This window comes from Strongylocentrotus purpuratus, unplaced genomic scaffold (genome assembly GCF_000002235.5).
Source record: "Strongylocentrotus purpuratus isolate Spur 01 unplaced genomic scaffold, Spur_5.0 spur5_scaffold_15, whole genome shotgun sequence".
Lineage (NCBI taxonomy): Eukaryota > Metazoa > Echinodermata > Echinoidea > Camarodonta > Strongylocentrotidae > Strongylocentrotus > Strongylocentrotus purpuratus.
The window spans coordinates 28,664,683-28,680,756 of NW_022145600.1; the positions used below are offsets into that span (position 1 = coordinate 28,664,683).

The 16,074-nt window shown below is 36.8% G+C and overlaps 1 protein-coding gene across 1 annotated transcript in view; it reads right to left on the minus strand.

Annotated features, from left to right (window-relative positions):
• Positions 1–417: 417 nt before the first annotated feature.
• LOC579462 (uncoordinated protein 58) overlaps positions 418–16,074 on the minus strand; it is a 38,348-nt gene continuing 22,691 nt past the window's right edge. Inside the window, exons 2-4 of the mRNA XM_011674287.2 lie at positions 7,837–8,101; positions 2,565–2,793; positions 418–1,766 (exon numbers count right to left, since the gene is read on the minus strand). Coding sequence (XP_011672589.2) covers positions 805–1,766; positions 2,565–2,793; positions 7,837–8,043 — 1,398 coding nt within the window. The 5' untranslated portion in view covers positions 8,044–8,101 and the 3' untranslated portion in view covers positions 418–804. The remainder of the gene's footprint in view (positions 1,767–2,564; positions 2,794–7,836; positions 8,102–16,074) is intronic.

Genomic DNA, 16,074 nt, shown 5'->3' on the forward strand with positions numbered 1-16,074 from the left:
TCCTCCATAATCTATAAAAGGCAAGGTTTCTGGCGGGCGATTCTTCTTCCCAAAGTTTCAGCCCTTCTTTACTGTATTGTCAAATATTACCCAGGCGGTCACGCGATCCCTCTCTTGCACTTGTTGTGAATGGCGTTCAGATCTCGCGCAACCTCGAATAACCCTTGGTGCACACATGAAGGCAAGAATGCAAGAGGCATGAAGGCATTCTAACAGAGAGGTGAGCAAATGCATTGTTCTGTGTGAATTATTCGCACTTGGACTCTACTGTAGGCATAGACACTATGAATATTACGGACAAAGAAAGCGGACAAAATATACAGTTCCTCAGGTAGATAAAGGAACATTCCTTCACTGCTATTATGTAAACAGGTGAATATGCATGTGACACCTGCTCTACACATTTTTACACGATAGCAGTGAAGGGATGTTTCTTTGTCTACCTGAGGAACTGTATATTTTGTCCGCTTTCTTTGTCAGTCATGTTCATAGTGAGATATGTGTGATAAAAGAACGTATTCACCTTCAAAGCAATTGACAGACGATTTTCTTTCTTTGTGTCTTTCACCCACCCACAAGTGCTTCCGTTATACTATAATAATCAGCGCATCAAACTGCAGAGAAAAAGAAGGCAAGAGGCATGAAGGCATTCTAACAGAGAGGTGAGCAACGGCTAATAGCCACTTCGGAAGAAAAGGAAAACGTTCATGATGTCAGTAACTTCACATTATTGCTAAATTTCAGAACATACTCTTCGATAAACCCTTTTACCCTGTATATTATCCTCAAAGCGAGGAGTCCTATTCAACCCTCTTTACATCGTGCATCTCTGCTTGTGGTGACGGAGTCATTCTGTTCTTCGATGTCTTTGGAACTTCTTCTGCTGTCCAGATACCCTAACACTCTCCGCCCTGCTCTAGAAACCCTGTCCTGGATAAGGGCTATGCACATGGATGTCACGGCAAGACCGAATACTGTGAAAAGAAGGCAGAAGAAGAACCGACTGTTTTCATACTGAACCTCAGGGACAATATCACCAAAACCAACTGTCGTAAGCGTGATGAAAGTGAAATAGAAGGCTGTCCCATAGTCCCAATTTTCTACCCAACTGAAAGCCAACGCGCTTATGCAGATATAAGTGGAGAGAGTACAAAAAACAAGTAATAACGAAACTTCGTCAGCAGGGTAGTCGTCCTCGTCATCGTCGTTGGCGAATTTATCGTTTTTACGCTCTCTTTCAGGATCTACCGTGGTGTCTTTGGTCTGAAGATGTTCCTTTTTCTCATCAAAGGTAGTAGTGCTGGTGGTGACGTTGCAGTAGGGTGTCTCGTCGCAGATCGCCGGACAGGACTGGTCGAGTGCTGAGTTGTTCGTGTTCGGCGATGGTGCATCCTCATGAGTTGTACCAAGAACGGTCATACCGATGACCCTGTCGTTGATCTCTCTTCGTTCTGAGGCATCCTCATGGTCCGCGCTAACCCGAACGGACTGCAAGTGCTTCATGGTGACGATTGGCATCGCGCCTCGGAATCGCCTCATCGGGGGGTTCTTTGTGGTCTTCCGCCGTTGCGTTTGCGTTGACTTGTTCTTCGATACCCTCTTCGTGCTTCGGCAGAGGTTGAACCATCGGATGAGCCTAATGAAACCTAAAGCCAGTAATTGACCGATGTCGGCAAGGAGGAAGAACGAATAGGGGATTCCAATCGCAGAGTAGATGACGCACACTGCTTTGCCTGTTACAGTCTCTGGTACCAGATCACCATATCCTGTCAACGGGAATGAAGGAAAAAAAAGATACTTTTAATAGAAAAGAAGCTCTCTTCCAATAAATAGTTAGTGTACATACGTTACCGGAAATCATAAATAACACTTATTACATGTATTTATCTTGCTGTCCGAAAAAACACGTATTTGAGCACTACGTCTGCTTTGAACTTCTAGGCTCAAAACAGACGTTGTTTAACCCTTACCCTGTTTTAAGTATATGAGTTAACGCATTCTAAAATTTAAATTAAAATTTAAAATTAATATTCATTATATATTCGGAACTTTGGTATGAATTCTACGAATAATTCATTTACAAATAAACATAATCATAAGCGGAAACAACATGGTTTTAAAATTTGCACGGCGATAACATGATAACTATGAATGGGGTATAAGTATATAATAATCAATTCTGGGCCCAGACAAACAACAAATTTGAGTATTTATTCCTATTCAGAATGGGCAACCACGATATTAAAACCTGAGGGTTTTGCACAGTGACGCCTTCAAAGAAAACCATAGATATCTTCGTGGTTTGAGAATTTTGTCAGGGTTTTTGCATGTCAGAGGGTTAGTACAGTACAAGGAATATAATAAGTAACATTTTATACACAAATTAAGCAATTTTTTTCATCAAACTTCAACGATGTTGCCGAGTCACTTTAAACTATCAAAAATGAATCATATTATCATAATCATTTCACAAAAAGAGGTAAGAAAAATTAATTCAAACTAGATAGGCAACAGAGTACTTCCCGGCCCCGAAAAATAAATTAGCGTGGTCGACGATGACGTACCGATTGTGGTGATGGTGGTCATCGAGAAGAGCATGGCGCTCGGGAACGACCAGTTTCGACCGTCCATCAAGGTCTTCTGTCGCCCTGCCTTCCAGTCGGGATGGTTGACGGTGTCGATGAGGGAATCGAGAAGGGCGGTGATGTTGCCGTCCTCGAGTTTGACGATCCCCATGGAAGCATTGTGATAGGCCTCCAGAATGATCTGCTTCGTACGTAATGCCTCTGCCATCTGCAAAACACAAATTGATAAATCATAATTGTTGACGAATCCAGGATTTTCTGCCGGATTTGGGGGCGTAAATCTTTAAACAACTCTGAAATGTAGAAATACGATGAACGTTTTTTGATCATTCATTGTACCTCACTGTTGTATCATACAAATAAAAAAAAAATTAAAAAAAAGCATGTGTATGCTTGTACGTAGGTAAGTAACCAGGGGGTCGACAACTTTAAGTCTCCTTCGAGGGAGTTGGTAATGAGGATGAATGCCTTACCAAAGGGCACTTGCGAATCGTTTTGGTTTCGAACCTAGGTCCTCCCAGTTACGAGACCACCGCTCAACCACTGAGCCATGTCGCCTCCTCACATTTACACTAGAAAGTTTTTTTCAAACCTAAAACAAACTCTTTTACAACCGTCTACAAGCAGAAAATAAAAATCCATAATTTGTCTAATATAGGTTTTATAGGTTCTACATTAGGTGCCTTTGGGGTATAAACAAATGTGGGGGCACTATAAGAGAAAATCTTTCACTTAATGCTTGCTTAATGTATGCTAGATTAGTTCCATTTTGCCGGAGGTACATGCCCCCCTCCCCCTTGATCCACAGGGGACATATTATATATTACAATCGTCCTGTTGAATTACATATTATACAAATATACACTGCCTTGAGAGGTTCTGGTTAAAACTATGCGCAAGAGGTGACTCCAATGGTACTTTTGGAGTCACCGAGGCCTATAGTTTAACCAGTACCTCGAATAGAAGGCATGGTATATTTGTTTTATATCCTGCATCAAAAAATTATTTTAAAAAAAAAAAAAAAAAAAAATTGGGGGGGAAACAAAATTTTAGAACAAAAAAATGTCAATTTTTATCTAAAAAGATTTAAAATATTTTGTTTTCATTAAATTAAGATTTGAAAAAAAAAATTGATTCAATTAAAAAAAAAATTCAATTTTTTTTTTCAACTCCAAAATAGTAAACCAAAATAGTACTCTCATATAGTACTTTCTAAAAATAGCTCAAATATTTTTGGTCATGTGACGAGCTCTCATCCAATCAAAAACCAACAAATTTTTGATGCAGGATATAATACATATTATATTGTGCATTATATATGAATAATAATTATTTAACAAAACATATGTACTACGTGCTTGTAGTTAAGCAACTCATTGAGTCCTATCCGAGTAACTCAGTAGGGTTAACAATGACCATAAAACCATATAACAGTAGAGCGACACCGGTTCTCTGAAACCATTCGCTTGATTGATTGGCTGATACACCGGTTGCTTAGTCCACTAATTGATTCACAGACATATCGATTAGTTAATTGGTCGATTGTTTCCACTTATCTGTTTTAATGGGTTCCTTCATCCATCCATTTATTCATTCATTCGTCCATTCTTTAATCGTTCATCATATTGACGTATTTCAAATACGTCAGCAATGGCCTTGGTTTGTTTCTCAAAAGAGCAAATATTTGAATGGTATCTAAACCAGTACTGCCCTCAAGGCCAGTATTCAGAAAAGTTTTTAAAGGAAAACAGTTATCCTAAAAAGTTGCTGTCAACAAAATAGCGATAAACAAGGTTTGAGGAAAATCAAGCACCAAAGGAGGAAAACTTAGGAAAAGTTTTTTGTATCAACAACTATATATTTTATTTCATATAAAAACTTATCGAGACCAAATACCATGGCCTTGTAACACAATGAACAAACAAAACCAATGTCATCATACATCTTATTTCCCATTTAATTATCATTTCACAACTTTATTTATTTTGTTTATTCATTGTGTAGATAGTTTACAGTTGTTTGTACAGTCAGCGTAATGCGATTCAACACTTGCCACTCCATTATTAGTGAATTAATTCAAACCAGATCTGACTCCACCTTTGTGAATAAGCGTTATCAATACTGTTCAGTTCAAAATTTAATTTGGGCAACGGTTTGTATGACGTTCTGGGTTGCCTGGGAAATTATCACACCGTCAACAGTGACGATGAGGGGGTAGTAACTCCGTGGTAATATAATTTAGAAATTCCTGCTTATTATAGTTACTGGCGTTGATTTGCCAAGGTTTTTGTCGATATCAACATTTCAGACATGACTTTGAAGAAAAAACTGTTTAGATAGGTTCTATAATTATATCTGATATTGAAACTCACGAGCACTAATGCCATAATGAGGTGCTATATCAGCGTTTTCAACCCTTTCTTATAATCATTCACCACAGAAAGATTCGTTTTGCATCACTCTGGCACTCTTCAAATGATGATAAATGCTGCAAAATACATGAATTTAAACAAAATTCAAGTATTCAAACACCTTGATACATGAATAAAAGGATATATTCCGGTACTTTGTTGCCCAAATGTGAAGGTATTCAGGCACATCGTTACCTGAAACCATCTTGTTTTTAGCTAACGAAGCGATCGAGTAAAAAGACACTCTATTATTTGTTTTACATAATATTTCCCGATGAATATAATACGAGGTCTCTAAAATTTTGTTTTCACGAAATTGACGTTATTAAACTAAATATATTTTGCCGCACCCCGGTGTGCTTTACACACCGCCTGTCTGTCATAGCCCAATCGTAAATTCGGCTCGAGGCAAAAAGCATGTAAGAAATCATCAATTATCAATGGCTTCTTGAAATATTTAGTTCATTTGCATGATAGTCAACTTGAATAACAATAGCGGCGACATTGATATCAAGGAGGAGAGCAACTACAAACAAAATTAGTCCTTGCCCTTTTTCTCGGAAGAACTAGGGATGCAGAATTCGACTAACATTATTTTTTGAACCGGCTATGGAATTCCGACCTTTTTTAGTTGCGCCTCGTTATATCATGGATTGGTGTTGGTTATCTCTTTTCAAACGGAACTAAACGAGTTTCCTCTTGGTCATGAAAAGGCTTTACAATCAAAAGAATGCTGGCATGGGAATTACTTAAGAGAACCAAGGATAACCCATCTTCAAGTTATCCCATTCTCTTAAAGGCAACCGCAATAAACAACAAAAATTACGAAAATTACGATCGTGATCAGAAAGATTTTCGAAAAATTAACTTGAGTCGATTTCGATAGCCCTGTCTAAAAAACCTTTTAAAATGCACGAACATTAAAGTGATGTTTTTCGTAATTCGGACGTGATATTTAAAAATGAGGGCATTGATTTTTTTTTTATTGATTTTTTTTTTAATGCGAAAACCATCGCGTAAGGCCATCACTTCGAGTTTGTAACGGTATTTGAAGACATTCCTTGGAGTATAAGTCAATATTCTAAAAATCCATTATTATCATATTAGCTAAAAGTGTGTAGTGTATCAAATGATGTATCAAATGTCAACTATGCCGACTCCAGTCTAACTCAAGCTTATGCTTTCTCTGGCTGCAGTCGGGTGTGCAAACCATAAAGCTATGAATTGAGTCACCGACCTGTTGAATGGCCCTGTACAAGTCTTTAGACTTATTGGTCGTCATCACAGGTCATTCAGGTAATTCAGGTAATAGGCCAGTCTCCGGTTATGCAATTCCTGCTTCCTGCGATGTTCGTATTTTCTGTTCATCCAGTCATTCATGTTTGTTTACGTATGTTCATTTTTATATCATCTCATGTGACTTTAAGTATGGTATAAATTGTTGGCTTTTATCCGTAAAAAAATTGTCAAACGTCTTTGCGATCAATTATTCAACTTCATATCCTTAATGTAGAACATTCTCGGGGAATATCTCAAATCAATGCCATGTATGACTGTGAACTTCGCCCATGATTCTTCAAATATTGCTTGCTTGTTTGAATCCCATAAATGCCATGAGAGGTAACCGATCTAAAAACGAACAATATACCCGAGACATTCTTTAAAGGGATCCGGTAACTTTGTCTCAGATTCTGAAACAAAATCCTGGATTTAGCCCATGCTGCAATGATAATTATAAACCTTTAGGTCAGTCAGGAACCCCATGACTTTTACAAGCCGATCGCCTGTCTGATTATCAATATATTAATGATTGGAATTACAAATTTAAAAAAAAAACGTTTGCCAAACGGTTTTCATTAAACTGTAGTCTATTGGGGAAAACGAATATGATAAAAACCGGTCACTCAAAGATTTTTAATTTTTTTTAAGGCACTTCTTGATTAAATTAAAGCGCGATTTTTGTTTTAGGGCTTCAATATTACACCATATCACAGACACTGGTAACACGTAGGGTCGTGCATCTCAGATTTAACGTTGTTAAACGATGCCTTTAACAATGTTCAAACGCTCACTCGGAAACATCGTCAAACCATTCAATGATGGCAATCTAATCTAACTATTGCCATTGTTTTAAGTTGTGTGCAGAATTTCCGAGTACCGGAACATTGCCAAACCATCATCGTAACTATTGGCATATAAATAGTACAATCATTCCCATCAAAGTGAATACATTCTTATACCTCCATTATGACATGCTGAAATGTACTCTTGACATGATAGCAAAATGAAGAAGACTATCGTCTATCAATTATTGTCAATCAATCTACGTTAGAATGTAAAGAATAACATCCTAGACAGTTTCTCGAAAAAAATAAACGTTCGGTTATTGAAGTATATTAGGAATGATTACTGGTTTCCTAACAAAAATACTACTCGGTCTGAGAATACCTCCATATATCACCATAAATATTGCAAAGATTTTCCATTGAATAATTGTCACCACACATGATAATCTTTCTTAAAGTGTTTTACCCCAATCTGCAATTATCATCAAATGAAAAGATGGTCGATATGATTGAAAACAAGTTCGGAAAAAATCAACTGAAAGTAATTTGATAACATTGGGCCTAATTATTTTCTTTTTTTAATTAGCAAACATTACAATGTCGCATTAAATTATCTGACTATGATTTATAAAAGCAATACGTTGGCATTTCAAATTACTCATAATTAACTCTTGCTACCAATTGTACATCCAACATGGCATGTATAGACAGGTGGCCTTTATATAAAGCTGGCCGCTAAGACAGGTTCAACTGTATTTGCAAAAATCGTCTTACCTTTGCGTTTTCTTCGGCTGAGAGCTGATTATACATCGGCGACTCCAAGACCGAGAACACGACACCGCCGATGGCGAGATAGAGCAGGTAAACGCTGATCAGAATGATGTGCGGAATCACGTAGCGAAAAGACCGCACCAGCCCTGGTCGTCTCCCGGATGAACCCTTCGACGATGACGACGACGACGACGACGATGCCGAGGCCATGGTTGGGCTGCGATACAGCCCTGCCTGCTGGCTAACCAGGTTGATTTCGGAAGAAAATCTGTCCATGAAAACAGGGGATAAACAATCAGTTTAGTTGCTACTGAAATATCAACGTTACAATTTGAGGTCTTAATCGTGAGTTCGTACGCACCCTTAATTAGACGAATTAAGCACTCGCTTGTTTGCGGATGTGCCAAAAATTTACTTTGAAAGCAGCACAGCCGGCATATTTAAGAAACTTATGAACTCTTTGCTCAAAGCCGGATGAGGTAATTTTTACTATGCTTGAGTCTGGTTGTCTTAAAATTGAGAGATCCGCTTCTGAGTAAACTGTTTCTGAAGGAAAGAAGGAATCAATTCTTACTCTCTGAGAAGAATGTGTAGCACTCGGCCAACGTTAACAGAATGAGCGTGCATAAGGAGTGGCGTGAAGCCATATCTAGTATTTATACCAAACAGGTATTATCTGGAAAGTTCTTATGTCATAGTGTTCTGTTATGGTACATTTTTTCTCTACGTGTCTTGGCGGAAAATCAAGATGATAGCGTGTGAGTTTACAATAGATGCTAATCCCAATCGCTCTAGATCTCTATTTCTTAAGGCTATACTTTAGGGGAAATAGTTCTTACATTTTTCCGAGGCAAAAACAATATTTCAACTGGTGAAAATCGGGCAGAAAAGGGACCGTAAGTTTTCTTATTGTCCGGGGGGGGGGGGGAGGGGCTAACGAGTATCGGTTGGTCGACATGTTTTACTTAGTCGTGTATTGTCATATTTGTTAGGTGGGGGCACTGTGCATCCCCTAACCCCCTGGATCCGCTATATATTTGAGAAGTGTTTACTTGAATCATGTCATCATAATTCGAATTTTATGTAATTCATGTTCGAGTACATATCTTCAGATATTTATCACACCCCAACACGTGCTCCTTTTATCGAAACAACAAAGCGAGACAATGAAAGGATTATATATTCGGCAGAGAGGTATTTTATATCAACATGTTTTCTTTTCGGAAATATAATGATTTATCATCAGGTTATCTCCGGTCTTGGTTTTGCACTGATTCCGAATTTTATGTAATTCATGTTCGAGTACATATTTTCAGATATTTATCACACCCCAACACGTGCTCCTTTTATCGAAACAACAAAGCGAGACAATTAAAGGATTATATATTCGGCAGAGAGGTATTTTATATCAACATGTTTTCTTTTCGGAAGTATAATTATTTATCATCAGGTTATCTCCGGTCTTGGTTTTGCACTGATTCCGAATTTTATGTAATTCATGTTCGAGTACATATTTTCAGATATTTATCCCATCACAACACGTGCACCTTTTATCTAAACGACGAAGCAAGACAATGAAGGGATTATAATTTTCGGCGGAGAAGTATTTTTTAACAACATCCTTTCTTTTCGAAACATTTTCTGTGACATAAGCAATTTTTCATGTTATTGGTTAGAATAAAGAAATTGTGACATAATGCTTTAAAAATCATAATTGTCTTCGATCAAAAGAGTAACCTATCAAAGAAAGTATAATCCTTACATCAATAGCACATCGTTAGATATGGATATATAGCTTCCATATTCCTTTGATAAATATCATGCCTTTGAAATAGCTGATGAGTTCAGTTGACAACATTATACTTGAAAAGGAGAACAACATAGAACGACTAGCATATATATTTCCTCCGTTTGACCACTTCAAAGTCAATTTTGTTTACGATATTAAAAAATATCTTTAATTCTTTCGATTACGAATGTTTATTGTCGTATATAACACATGAATAGTATTACATCGATAAACCAGGAATAAAAAGAAACCAAATTTGGAAAGAAAAATACAAATAGTGGAAGATTCAAGAGAAGGAAAGAGGGTAATGACTATGTTGGAGGGTACTTGCTCTTCTTGTTGTTATTAATGTCGCTTCTATTGTTATTCATGCCGACCATCATCTTCACAACACGTTCTGGATTCATGCACGAAGTAGTCACGTGCGATCACACAACTATTCTAATGATGCGTAGACACAATTGTGTTTTCTTATAATAATCAGAAGCGCTGAATCATATTACCTCAGCCAATTAATTTGATGGGAAGGGATGGGAAGGGATGGGAGGTGGAGCGGAGGGGAGGGGAGGGAAGGGGAGGGAGAGGGGAGGGGAGGGGAGATTCACGAGTCCAAACCTTGCAATCACTGATAAAGACAATTGGATACATACCCCCCCCCCCCCCCCCCTCGTCGTAACAAAAGGCTGGCTACACAATGGATGCGAAATTCTAGATGAAATCTGGCATGTCCAGGTACAGATTATCAGATATCTATCCCACCCCCTCGTGTGCATCTTTTATCAAAACGACAAGACGAGACAATAAAAGGGATATATATTCGGCAGGCATTCGTTTTTACTAACATACTTTTTTGTTGAAGATATGAGGATTTATCATCAGATCATCTCCGGTGTTTATTTGCATTACTTTTGCATTCTACCATAACAGCTAGTTTTCTTTGACACCGATTATGAAACCGCAATATCGCCACAAATTACTGCAACATAAGCAATTATTCATGATACTGGTGAGAATAAGGTATTTTTGACATTTTATTTCCAACAACAACAAAAAAATCATAATTCTCGTCAATCACTCCAGTAACCTATTGAAGAAAATATGACAAGTAAAACCCCTTTCAAGCATCAACAATAGCATACCATGGACATGGATATATGGCTTTTATATTTTTTGATAAATATTATGCCTTTGACGTAGCTGATGAGTGCAGTTGACAACATTATACTTCAAAATGAAAGCAGCATAGAACGACAAACATAAATATTTCATTTAGTCTGACCTTTTCAAAATGAATTTTTGTTACCAATATTCAAAAGAATCATTTTAAAGGTAAAGACCAGTTATGGTCATGCGATTGCATTGTGAAAGAAATGTTGTGGAATCGATCAGAAAAGGTTGATCATCTAGCATCTAGCATCTGCAAGGTTCTGGAATCATCAAAATGATAAGAAATTTGGCCCATTCTTCGTAAAGTTACAAGCACTATACACAGAAAGATGTATATGGGACTAACCTATATCTCTCACAGACCATGAGAGAAACAAATTTACAAAATATATAAATAAATAGGCGGTTTCGCAGCAATTTTTTTATCATCATGTATTAGTCAAAACATATTCTTTCACATGATTGGTAATGAGAGCTTCCATTTCATTTTTTTAAATTGGGGTGTTTCCAATACTGGTCTTTACCTTTAACTTGTGTTGTTTCTATGCACACGCATGATCCATTCATGCGAAATTCAGGAAATGAAAACATACTATGACAATTATCCTGTAGGAAAAGGAATCTCACGAAAGTTTGTTTATCAATTTCTACTGCTTTTGTAATCATATAAATGAAATCGAAACCAAGATTAAAAGGAAACTGAAGGTAATTAGATCGCGTCCCCATGACCAAATTAATTTTGAACTGCTTTTTATTTTACTAAAATCGAAATTAAAATCGAAGTATACGAAACTTGATGTACACTATTCATCAGCAAGCCCTTTCCTCCGCCGTAAATCAGCATAAAGAAGACTATCCGGTAGCGTATTGGTGCAGGCTGACGACTCTCGTATGAGAGTTCACATCGGTGCGATCCTTGCTAGGTTCTTATTATCGTTTGACAAGGTGTTTTACCCAATAAGTCCATTTTTATTTCTAACGTCCACCAATATATGGCAACTTTGTCTTTCTATTTTTTAAACAGAGTTTGGTATGTCTTTAAGTGATTTATTTGTACAGTTATGCAAATAAGACTACTTACGAAGGAAAATCTTTATCATGTTAATGCCTTGAAAAAAAGATCTTTTACCCCTTTTCCTTCTCTCCTTTCTTGTACGACGTTCAATTATCTGTGATAAAAAAATACCAGATACAACTTTGAACGAATTTATCAATGCTATAAATGTTACTGATATCTAAACTACTCGATCTTATTTCCCTGTCGTGACTACTTTCATTTTACGTATACCTTGGTGATAGTTGAGGGGCGTATCTGGACCCTTGGTTGTAAAGGGGGGGTTGACGCTCTTGTTTTAATTGCTGATCCATTGTTGACTCTGTAATCATTCTTTGTATTGATCTCTCATTGCATCTACATGTATACTCTGTTTTTCTTTCCATTTTTTTTGTAAGAATTTATTTATATCATCTTTATTTCTGTTGGAGTGGGTGAGTTGCCACTTCTTTCGATCGTATTACGTAACACATGTCTAGAGCCAGATCAATAAACCAGGAATTAAAAAAAAGGAACCAGATTTAGCAAGATTATACAAACATCGGAAGATTTAAAGGTACTATGTCCCATTTGCAGCAAACATCAAATTCTGTAGAACTTTGCAGGAATTATGAATATTTCATGTATGTTCTATCTGTGAAATTTAAACGTTATCAGTGTCCTAGTATTCAAATCATGCAAGGAAATCCGTTTACTTTCTAGACTTCACTGCCAGGCACTATTGAGTGACTGACTGACTTCTTTTCTTTTTTTGATAATAACATACATAAAATGAGTTGTAGTTGCTTTCTTGCTTTTTTGTAGTTGCTTTCCTTCTTTTCATTGATGTCAATGCTGCTGTTAATTGGTGTTGACTATCATCTTTAAAACACGTTCTGGATTCATTCACGAGGTAATCTCGTGTGCGATTACATGACTATTCTAATTATGAGTATACATTTTGTATGTTTTCTTTTAGAAATAATCTGAAGCACTGAATCATACTATACCTCAGTCAATAATAAGGTGGATAGGAGGGGATGTGGATTCGACTGATGACCAGAACTTTCCATATTTTATGCTAAATTCTAAGAAGTGAGAATCATTCTTCTTCTTGTTCTTCTTCTTCTTATTCTTATTCTTCGACTTTTCCTCTTCTTTTTCTTTCCTTTTTTTTCGTTTACAAATAAGCTCAAATTCAATGTTTCTGGAAAACAAATATATGCAGTGTTTCATGTTTTTGGCAAATTGCAAAATCATTGACAATCTATCTTCTTCTTCTTCTTCTTCTTCTTTTTCTTTAGCTGTTTGGCTGTTTTTTAATTGGGCCGTGCATATACGATAAAAATACAGAGTAATCATAAGAACAAAACCATATATCATATAAAGAATAACGAAATAGTAGAAATACTGAATTTACTTTAAAATAATACTGCAATCGTACGATCATTTCCATATTAACAATAAGCAAAACTGTTCGTGTTGGGATTGTATGAGGGCTCTGAGAAGGTCTTATTAAAGACTTTTAGATTTGCACGACGAGAACGTGGACTGCTAGGTGTGGCATCCTTTCAAGGCAATGTGACGTGATTTTAAGGCACTGACAGTGCCCGGCAGTGCCTTAAACGGTCCACGTTCTCGTCGTGCAAATCTAAAAGTCCCTATTGACATTCAAACTGCAACAAATCCAACTGCATTTAAAAAAAGTACAAGTGACCTTTTGAAAAAAACATGCATGTACGAAGTGTAAATAGACCATGTTGCAGGCCTTAATATATCTGTGCTTCGATGGAGAAAAAAAAAGAAGGAAATAGCCAATATCGTGTTTTACTCTCGATGCCATAATTCCCGGATTTTAAATGTGCTTTCTGCTACAACGACGTACTCGAAATCCAAAAGATGCATTATTTCGCATCTCCTCTCAATTCTTTCATTCATTACATCGAGATTGCAAAACCTGGGGTATTTTTTCTCTTTTCCTTTTTCTACCTCATTAACCAATTAAATCTCGACACCCATTTCTTCTCCATCGTTATGTTTTATTTGCCCACAATAAACACAATTTATTTGGGGGTGGCTTGTGAGAAGAAATATAGACTGCTATAGATGCACCAGATAATATGCCAATTTCACTACTTACATGTAGAGTACCACAATGATGGTGTAAGTTTTGAAATTCGGGTGAAATTTACGAATATTTGAAAGGTGAGTTCAGAACTACGTCATGATCTCGAAATGTGCGGGATGACTTACCCACTAAAAGGAGACGATATACTGATATGATTTATTACAATAAGATTTAAAAAATTGAAATGGAAAAAATGACTTACATTACCACGAACATGAACAATTTTTGAAAGCCGAGTCCACTGATATTTTTTTCCAGGCCTTTCTCTCGACGCACACCAATTCAAGCTCTATATACACATATAACCGCGGGGATTTATGATATGTTTTCGAAAAAGTCGTGAAAGAAAATCTCAGTGTAGACAAAGAGTCTGCCTTTCCCTTTGTGTCCTATTCGCGTTCTTGTATGAACTTCTACTTACATGCATATATATATATTTATGCATGTTATTTGTTTTAAAAACAAACATGTTTCAGGATAATTACGTACGTAGCGCACTCGACACCCGACAGGGGACGGTGACTATTATTAATTCAAGTTTCGCTATCTATACCTTCACCTCATATTTCATAACATTTCTTAAGCAGGATGTTGTGGCTAAAAAAAGAAAGAAAAAAAAGGAAATTCATTAAAGAGTGGGAAGATTCAGACGGCGAGAGGCGGAAACAAGTATCTGTTTTTATCTAGATAGCGTGCCGTGCACTGATTGGTGTTGTTTGCCCCCCCCCCCCCACCCCACCCCTCCTCCTCTGAACTACAAGCGGAGCAAGGATACCGCTAAGGGGAAGGGACCCTTAAAAATATAAGTTTTACTTTCATAATAATTATGTAGAAATAGTAGACGTACTTATCCAGACAATATTAAGTGTTGAGGAGTATCGATTTTTGTGAAGAGTTCTTGATGATCTCGGACATGGACATTCATTCATACTGATAAAATTAGTTCTTAATATTAGCCCTCTTGAACATAAGTGAAGAGCGTATACAAGTATATTATTGTTGTCACATGTTACACTTATATAAGACGAGACTTCTTAATATTAGCCCTCTTGAACATATAAGTGAAGAACGTATGAAGTATATAATTATTGTCACACGTTACACTTCTATAAGACGGGTTATTCGAGTAAATATAGCCTATCCGTACGAGTGCTCATTAAAGTGATTAGCATGCAAACAATAAGCTCAGGTTATGCTTTAAAAGTGTGTATTTCCTTCAGCAATTTATTTCCTTAAACAGGAAATCACCTTTAAACGTCGGGAGAAATCCAGATATAAGTAGATTCCTGCTGTTGTGCAGCTGCATACAACTCATATTTTGTTATTCAAACATCTAAATATGTTTCCTAGATTTTGAAATATTTTTGAAAATAATTTTCTCAGACCTGCTAGGCCCAACCCTAAAAAAAAGCTCCAGATCTCATTCATCTTGTAACATTATATGTCAATCATTAGTGAACTAACAAGAGACGGTGGTATGTAACTTCCCCTCAGCTCAGCACATGCTCACAGAAGAATTGCAATCATACAATACCTCCACATTACCTTTCTTTTCCTAGTGATGCTACATCACGTCTGACATAGCATCTCCTATGTTGGCATTGTATGGTCTATTGTAAACATGTGGTCAGCTCTGGTGAAGCTACATACACTATGAATATGACGGACAAAGAAAGCGGACAAAATATACAGTTCCTCATTCTATCCTCAACAATTGATGTGGTAGACAAAGGAACATCCCTTCACTGCTATTATGTAAAAATGTGTAGAACAGGTGTCACATGCATATTCACCTGTTCTACACATTTTTACGTAATAGCAGTGAAGGGATGTTCCTTTATCTATCACAGCAATTGTTGATGGTAGAATGAGGAACTGTATATTTTGTCCGCTTTCTTTGTCCGTCATGTTCATAGTGATACCACTGTATCGTGTAAGCTCACACGAGAAATTATTTTAAAATCTATAAAATATATTCAGATGTTTGATTGACAAAATATGAGTTGTATGCAGCCCTGCATATCAACAGGAATCAATTTATATGTAGATATCCCCCGACCTTTAAGTGTATTCCTTCTTAATACCGACAATAACAATTTTTAAAAGTTTGAAATATTTGTTTAA